Source organism: Podospora anserina, chromosome 5, assembly GCF_000226545.1.
Source record: "Podospora anserina S mat+ genomic DNA chromosome 5, supercontig 9".
Lineage (NCBI taxonomy): Eukaryota > Fungi > Ascomycota > Sordariomycetes > Sordariales > Podosporaceae > Podospora > Podospora anserina.
The window spans coordinates 791594-800410 of NW_001914843.1; the positions used below are offsets into that span (position 1 = coordinate 791594).

General features: G+C 51.4%; 3 protein-coding genes across 3 annotated transcripts; all 3 read right to left on the reverse strand.

Moving 5' to 3' along the window:
- Positions 1-636: 636 nt before the first annotated feature.
- Positions 637-1115, reverse strand: PODANS_5_9730 (uncharacterized protein; the record flags this gene model as incomplete). Its single annotated transcript, XM_001904757.1, has 3 exons — positions 637-792; positions 861-971; positions 1050-1115. The coding sequence occupies 3 exons, from the start codon at positions 1113-1115 to the stop codon at positions 637-639; spliced, it is 333 nt and encodes a 110-aa protein (XP_001904792.1).
- A 405-nt stretch (positions 1116-1520) lies between these two features.
- Positions 1521-3803, reverse strand: PODANS_5_9740 (uncharacterized protein; the record flags this gene model as incomplete). The annotated part of the gene is made up of 3 exons (XM_001904758.1): positions 1521-3154; positions 3207-3414; positions 3471-3803. The coding sequence occupies 3 exons, from the start codon at positions 3801-3803 to the stop codon at positions 1521-1523; spliced, it is 2175 nt and encodes a 724-aa protein (XP_001904793.1).
- An 853-nt stretch (positions 3804-4656) lies between these two features.
- PODANS_5_9750 (uncharacterized protein) lies at positions 4657-5427 on the reverse strand (the record flags this gene model as incomplete). The annotated part of the gene is made up of 2 exons (XM_001904759.1): positions 4657-5066; positions 5154-5427. The coding sequence occupies 2 exons, from the start codon at positions 5425-5427 to the stop codon at positions 4657-4659; spliced, it is 684 nt and encodes a 227-aa protein (XP_001904794.1).
- Between the last annotated feature and the right edge of the window lie 3390 nt (positions 5428-8817).

The following is an 8817-nucleotide window of genomic DNA, read 5'->3' on the forward strand; positions in this document are numbered from 1 at the left end:
GGTTGGAGGGGCTGGAGGGAGGTTGATGAGGGTTGGATGGGAGGTCTGCGACATCTTTGCTGATGGTATATGTGGGTGCTGGAGGTGAGGCTTCGTGCGAGGCTGAGGGCAACTGATAATAGGGGTTGCGACACACGGAATCTGTGCTTTCTGAGTTGTAGTCCGACGATGCCGACGAGGTACAAAGACGAAGTGGGTGGTGTTATCCACGCGTTTGGCTGGCTCGCTGTTATTACTTGTTGATGCTAAAGAGACGACGAACAAAACGCGACGGAGATGGATATCAGAAGCAGCTGGATGAAACGGAGAAAGGATCGCTCGGTGGACTTGCATGCGCTGCTCCCATCCCAAAGAAAGACCGAGCGACGGCTTCCCGGGGCTGCTGGACGGTCTGAAGTCGCGGAGGGTGTGGGGCCATGACGTCTGACCTGGGAGTCTAACCAATCACAGCACGAGATGCACCCTTATGGTTCGACGCTGCGGGGTCAAGCAACTGTTAAGCTTTGAGCTCAGCGGGACCCGCTCCATGACAGCGGCAACGACGACTCTCTCTCTCTCGTGGTGAGAATAGCATCAGATACAGCGACGCTTCATTTATGATAACAACAAGAAGAAGATATTCTTGTATCATTCGTATTAAAACTTCCCAGGCATAAACCCCACCACCTCCGTCCTTTCCACAATCCCCTTTGCACCCTCCCAAAAAGCAGCATACGCCGGGTCTGTCTTGAGATAATATTCCCTGTCCTCGTCACTGTCGAACTCGCTCACAAAGGCATGGGTTACTCTGTCCTGTTTACCCCTTCAGTATACTGTTATCATCTCCCTAGAAACCACAGATGACAAGGAAAAGAACGCACTTGGGCGTCACTCATGTGCGTATTCACCCCTCCAGTTATATTCTTCATATACGGCCGGTTGGTCTCTGGATGGAGGCAGGTGTCTTTAAGCGCTAGGAGCTTGTCACAGACCTGACACAAAAATGGTAAGAGTTAGCCTTCTTGACTGGGTGATGAAAAGAGGTGGGTGGCTGTTTGGCCATGACTGACTTCTTGAACCTCCTCCGGTGTGGCCAGCGGTTTGAAGCTGAACATCACCACGTGCATTACGCCCATGTTGACTGTTTCTTGCGAGAAGTTGAAGATGAAAGATGATTCTTGTGTGTCTTGTTTTGCTTGATGATGATGATATGCCTGAACTTCCAGTGGAGGTGGTCAATCTGATGCTTTTGAGGGTCTGATCTTTGTGCTCCCACTCATCCAACCCCGCATCCATTACATCACTGTTCACCAACCAAAACCGTGATCGATCAGCAGCATCTCGACCAAAAGTCACCTGTTCCAGGCCTCACTCACCAGGCTCACAAATCAGGGGATGATCACCTGCTCTGAATGCAACAATGCAAAGAACCATAAAAATGGAATTGTGTGGGTATCTGGTACGAAACCCATCTCATGCAAATATGCGTAAATCAAGGCCAAAAAAATTAACATACAGAAAAAACCATCACCCCATCACCCCTAAGCCTTGCAGCACCCCTTCATCTCCCCCCCCGTAACAGCCAACCCATCCACCTTCTTCGCCAGCTCATCAGCCGTATTCAACGCAGTACTGCAGTTGAAACTCTGCTTCGAACTCGGCACATCCAACGCCGGGTTCTTGTCAAAAAAGTTCACCGGCCTCAGCATAACCTTCAACATCTCCATCGGCATAACCGGGAAATCTTCAACCCTGGGGATGTGATTGATCCCAAAATTCACCCACAACACCGGGTCCTGCTCCTTTGTCAAATCTTCCTTCCTCTCGGCCCAGCTCCTGACTCCCTTGCCGCCATGGCTCTGGTTGGTGTACTTCCCGCCCGCAAACAGCTCCCCGTCAACATACTTGGTGACATAAAAACTCCGATCGGCAAACTCGGCGCGCTTGTAGTGGTAGCTGTCCTTGTCTGCGAGGATGGGTTGGAAGGGGGGCACGTGAACCTTGTAGCCTACCGGGAGCTTGTTGACCGTGTTCTTGACTGATGGGTTGAGGATCTTGAACGTCCGGTTCTTGCTCGGGTCGAGGTCGTAACCACCGGTGGTGTCGATGACCGTCTTCTTGACCATGTAACCGTGGCCGTTGGGGTTGAGCTTAGGGTCGCGGGGCATAGCCTCGGCTTCTTCGTACGCGATCTGGTTGCCGTGGCCGCCGATCATGGGGTCGACGCGGAGGGAGAAGAAGTGCTGGTGGTAACCGCCGAGGACGCCGGGGTGGACGACGGTGCCAAAGGGGTGCGGTACCTCGGTGAGGTCGAGGTCGAGAGGCTGGGTGGACAAGATACCCGTTGCCCTGACTTCGTACGTGATGTCACCGGCTTGGTTGAAGATGAAGGCGAGGATGTACTCGTAGTTGCTGACCGTCAGGATAGACTGGAGGACGAGCTCGCGGTTGCGGACGACGACGGCGCGGTTGGTGCGGTAGTTGGTGTGCTTCCAGAGGAGACCAGAGTCTTGCTCGTGGATGCAGACGACGTTGGGGGCGTCGACGGGCTTGCCTTCGGCGTTGCCGAGAACAGAGGAGATGTAGTAGATACTGCCGAGGCAGTCGCAGCCGAGCTGGAGGTTGTTGGCTGTCAAACCAGCACCGACGTCACCCAAGTCAAAGGCACACTTGCGGTGGAAAGGGTTGCGCGGGTCACCGTAAGGGATGGCCATGTCGGAGAGAGACAGGCGGTAGAACAAGGGGCGGTTGTCGTAGTGAACATCGTAGAGGACCATGCCCTCTCTCTGGTTGAAGCCGACCTTGAAGTCCCACTTCTGCCACTTCAGTGTCCGGCCGAGCTCAGAAAAGGGCTCAACTGTGAAAGAGGCTCCCTCAGGCTGGACAACCTGGAGAGGCTTGAGGTCGGTGCGCATGGTGTGGGCTTCAGGGATGTACTCGTTTGCTGGGCGGTCCTGCCATGTGAAAGGCTTGATGGTCTCGTCATGGCCGGTAGGCATGATGTCGATACGAACCAGCTCGAGGGTGGCCGGGTCAATGACGGGAGAGACGGGAAGGGGGAAGGAGTAGTGGCAGCTGTCCTCTTCGGATGAGTTCTTGGGGTCGCGAAGGTAGAGGTTGCATTGCATGACACGCTTGTCGTCGAAGAACTTGGCCTCCTTGATGCCGTCGGCACCTGTATAGTGTTAGTTCATGTTCGGGTTCCCAAGATCAGCAAAAAGACATACCATAAATCCAAGGATCCATTACAACCACCGCCCCCTCGGGAAGACCCAGCTTCTCAATCTCGGCCTTCACCTCGGGAATCTCCAGCACGGCCTTCTCAACCTCCTCAAGCTCAGCCATATCACTGTTGGGGTGCTCAAAAGGCCCAAGCTTGGCGTTGAACTCGACCTTTTGAGTGGTCAAGTTGACAACCGCCTCATGGACATTGTGCTGTAATGGAGTTTAGCATTTTGAGCAGTGACGGTAGAGTGGAAGGGCAGACTTACAGTTCCCCTAAGTGTATAAACAATAAAAGACTTCCTCTCAAGCGGCGCAGGCTTCTCACCCGCCCTCTCAGCAACAAGCCAAGGGGCAAGAATCTTCTTCTCGGGCTCATGAAGAGTGTTGACCTTGAACTGGAGCTTCGTCCCTTCAGGCCACACAGACCTAACCAAGTCCGCACCCTTGCTGATCTCCTCACCAGTCAAAGGACCAAGAGGATGTGTTACCGGCGCAGCCTTGGTCGCCTCGCTGGAAACAATAGCAGCCTTGACCGCAGCAGTGTTGTCAGTCTCGATGACCGGGGCCTGGGCGGCCTTTGCGTCTTGATTGGCAACCATTTGTGAGGATGTGGCGAGTGTGTCTGTGTTGTGTGATGAAAGGAGAAACAAGTGAATCAACCAAAGAGGATATCCCCTTTATATATATCAAAACCATTTACTGAGGCGGAGTGCAGGGAGAGATGAATGAACAGTTACTCCACCCTATCCTCATTGATAATGATAAGACAGACAGGTCGAGATACGGAATAGCTAGCCCAATCTGTTCCTAAAAACCGCAGGTAAATGGTGGGTTCGCATCCCGGTTCTTGGGCGCCCAGCACTTGTCCAATCTTTTGTGCCGTTGACTGCCGTTGCTGTCTTTGGTGTGCCGGTGTGGCGGACGCATACGTTGTCCCCACGTGAACCTACTTCGTCGACCATCTGTTCTGTTAGAGTCTGCCATAGATTGTTCCTCGCTTCCGTTACCGTCAGGACCCCGCCCTGATATGCATGGGCTTCCGTGACACTTGCTCGACATCTCACACTAGTATCAACAGGATATCCTGGTGTAAGCAAGAAACAAAGAGTGACACTTTCGATCGGATGCAGGGTGGATGGAGGTGTTCGATAAGGCGGGAAAGCCCCGCTCGCTTACCCCGCTGATCTCCGCATCCGCGTTCCGGACACATCGGAAATGTCATGCTCCAGGCCGAGATTCTGAAAAAGTGATCTGAACTCCAAGAAAAGGTGTAGTAGAAAGGCACAAGACTTTTAGATTCCGGTGTATGAACTGTAGATAGAAGTCTGTATGCGTGTCCAAGATCGATGTCCAAAAGGCTGAGCCAGCCCCGAGATGCACGCTGTGCTGTGGTGGTGAGATCGGTTACCAAGCCAAACCAAACGAGAGCGGAGGGGTTCACAAAAAGTCCAATCACAAGAAGGAAGACGTAACCCTCCAAGACCCTGTAACAAGCCAAAGACGGGAATACCATCTGTGCAGCTCCTCCATCCATCCCGGCATTGGCCCCTGAATACCTTCAACCCTGCTGTTGCCGTTAAAAAAGCAGCTCTTAAGTCCAAGAACCACCTCGCCACGAGCCTTGTCAACACTGGCACTGATGACAAAAAGGCCATCCGAGTCTCTTGGGCCCGCATTCCTCGGCGTATCACCGCAGCGGACAACAATCTCAGTTGGTGTCTTCTCAACAACCTCAAAGTGGTCAGTCAGCTGTGTACCTGGCTCATAGGTCGACTTGGATAGCTGGTCAGCAGTCCATAGCTGGGCAGCGGTGGCGGGTCTCTGGTATTTCCGGGCAAGATAGGCCCGTTGAAAGCGATATCCTGCAGGAGATGTAAAGTTAGTTCCAAAAATGGATATGGCGTGGTTTGTGACTGATAGGGTGGGCGGTGGATGAGGGTGAGCCTCACCTAATCCTCCCCAGACACCACGGCAAAACTCCAGAGCCAGATCGCCCTCGCGCTGGAGGAGCTCGGGCTTGATTTTATCAAGTGGAATGCGCTTGTAGACGAGGTCTTGCGTTGAGGCATTATTGTGTCGGTTGTATTTGCGGAAGCTCTTTGAGCGCCATAAGGGGTCGTCTTCGGGCAGCGGGCTCTCAAGGCGGGTGGTTGTGCCAAGATAGCCAACAGTTCCGGCCGTGGCCAGGAAGGCAGTCGTGAATGTTTTGCGGATGATGCCCATGTTTGTTGGTTTGTTTGTTGTCGCTGCAAGAAGGGTTCACCTGGTCTCGGTTGTATTGAAAGGATGGTGGCCGATGGGTTGGCCACTGTTGGGTGACCCGATCGGTTGGACGGGCGGCTGGACGGCTGCGGCACGGTCGGAGGTTGGCTGGGTGGGTCGAAAGATGAGGGGCATCTCCCGATTAATTGGTGCATTTTGATTGGCTGCAGTGGATCAGCCCTATTCCGCTTCTAAGATGGGCAAGTCCACTTACACGGGACTTATCGGCAGGGCACATGGCCTGAAGGCCGCTACCACGGCGCTGGTAAGACTCAACTGCTATCGGATTTGTGTTTGCAACATCAAATTCATATTACTGAAATTTTGGATCACTTATCGGGAGTCGATAAAGATCCCCATCTGTGTTATTTTCCTGAATCTGGAGCTGAGTGCTTGAGTGAGTCGATTCATGTGGAGCACGTTGTCTTTTATCATTCTCACCCATCAACTTCGATCATGACATGTCAAATTACCAACTACACTCCTGAGGCGCCATCGTGGCGTTTATCTATTTTTGGTTTTCCTAAGCAACCTGGCTTAGCTGGTTAGTTCCCCTACTTCAGTGCCACCTCCCCCAATACTATTCCAGAGTCCATCCACGCCCCTGACCACTATGGTGAGGAAATAGGTTCACTACCTTCGTCGTCTTTGCCGGTATCGGCATCATCATTATAGGCGCCTCGGGTTGTGATGGTTGAGTCACAACACTCTGCCCAACACTTCTCCTCGCTCCCTTCCGTCCAAACAAACTCGTATACAACATCAGATACGGTTCTGTACTACACTACCACCCAGCTGACCAGACACACGGCCACACCCATGGCCATACATGTAACATACTGGCAACAAAAGAAGAGCGAAATCATTCAAGAGGGAGTAGAGCGGGAAAAGAAAGAACTCTCCACGCCAGAAATTTAGAAACGTGAGATCCTTACTGTTGTCTAACAAGCTTAGACAGGAGATCCTTTTGGATTTAACCGATGAATTGCGAGTTAACAACATAATGAAGACCGAGACTGCCCAGAATATACACGGCCTGTAAATATGTGCTGGCTTGAGCTCGTTGTTTGTATCTTGGCTTGGTGTTGTGTTTGTCTGAGGATTGTGAAGCATGGTGGATACAGGCTCAAAAACAGGTATGACTGCCCTTGTGTTGATGGGTATGATATTCCGAGTTTAGTTGCTTTAGTGATTTTCGATAACAGGAAGTTGGCTAGGTAAGGTAGATAGTTCGATAGCAACCTGGAATTTGAGGAGCGGCACTTTATATACCTAAAGGGAGGTACAGTAAACTGACCAACATAATGGAGCTGGAAGGAGAAGGAACTGATAATGGATCAAGAAGTGAACTCAAATTTATTGAGATATTGTGACCGAATGATTGGCCCTTATAGACTCAAATTTGCTCTGACTGCCACAGAGGTTAAACTTTTATAATTATCTGCCAGGCTTTTGTCACCAAGGTATCTGACCAGAGGTAACTTTGTCATTGACGCAAACAGCTCTGTTCAGCCACCATTGCTTGACTCATTGGTATTAATCCAGTCATGTGGATGAGATCGCATCCGGGACCAAAGGTTTAACCCATCACCAAGACTGGTCCCTCTCCTTCTCTTCACTGCGTCCTGTTCTGTGTATCCGATTCCTCATACCGAGGAGGCGGTGTTTCATTCCCAGATTGTGTGGCTGTTACACTTGCCCCTGCGTGAGCTTGGGAGCTCTCAACATCCGCCATCCTGTGGTGTAAGATACTTAGGTTCTCTGCAGTCAAAGTGCGACTTTGAAGCGAGCCCTTCTGTGCTGCTGATGTATTGATCCGAGATTGTTGGCTGGTCGAACCGCGCCCACGGGACCTAGAGCGTCTTTGAGTGTATGTATTTGGCCTCGGTTGTTCTGCGGCTGTATGTCTAGACGGCTTCGGCACTGCCGTTCTTGCTCGTTCTGGTGCGGCCACCATAGGGACCTGAGGTTGCGGTGCAGAATTCACAAGCCCTGTCCCAGGGGCTGCTCCCTCTCCTCTAATTGCAGAAGGAGCTCGGTCGGTCTCGCTCTCACCCCCAACCTCCAGGTCGACATCTGTCTTGCTTTTGTTCTTAGCCTTCTTATTTTCCTTCTCAAACTCAGGTAGATTGAGACAAGGGCACTCCACCCCACAGCACGTCTTGATACCGATCTTCTGCACCACTGCATAAGGCAGCACAGACAAAGACCCAGACGTCATAACGACAAGGAAGCCACCCAGTCCTACAACCAAGAGAGCCGGTAATGCAAACACAAACAGGAAATAGAGCATAAAGTAACACGGGAACAAGCAGCCCTCCTGCCGGCAGACCCTGATACACTTGGGTTCGTCATCGGCCCATGCACACGAACACACCATCGCACTGGCGAGAAGGAAGGATATCACAGCCCAGATGATGGCAGCGACTATCACTATTGATGTTGACCGGTTTCCGGTGAGGTTCATGAACCACTCATCGATTGATGGTGGCATGTCGTCCATGTTCCAGGTTCTTTGCGGTGATGGTAACGGCTGGGGTGATGATGATGCTGGCAAGCGTTGATCCGGACAAATGAACTTGGATGAATGGATGCAGCTTCGTGATGGCGATGAATCGTGAAAAATGGGATTCCGGGTGCGGTGTAGGTAATTTTGCAGGAATTCACTGCCTCAAACTTGCTCTGGTTAATCATTGTTGTTAAAGTTTGCAAGTGACTGCGGCACTCAACAGCCACCGACTTCATCGGCGTCATTCTCCACCGCGGGGATAGATTCAAGTTGTCAAGGTGTAAATTGCAAGAAGGGTATCTCTGAGGGAGTGTAAAAAACTCTAGGATCTAAAATACATGATTTAAAGGATACAAAATTGAAGTGAGGTTGAAGTCCATCTCTTGCCGTGAATGTTTGTTACATCAATGAGTGAGAATACATGATTTCGTTCTTCGAGAGCTAAACGCACATTGTAAGAAAAGGCCAATGACAAAAGAGGGAAAATACAGAAATGAGATCTTTGGCTTGAAATGAGGGGTATCCGGTGGTCTAATAAACAGCATGACAAAAGGAAGAAATGGCGAGGTGCCAGGCAGGTACCGCAGAACGCGATCATAAACGGTAACTTTAACGAAGAATTAGCACAAGTGGAGGATCGCAATCTGGACAGAGGGCGTACCAGAATAATACGAGAAAAAAATTAACCCATCGGTAATCATAAAACATGCCCATCTTCATCGTCATCCTCAAACATAAGCGTGGCAGCTCCGACACCGTCTCAAGTTAGGCGTCGATGGCCTTGGAGTGGGGATCCACCTCCGGCAACGCTCATGGTTGCGGCCCCGGCAGGTGGCCCAATC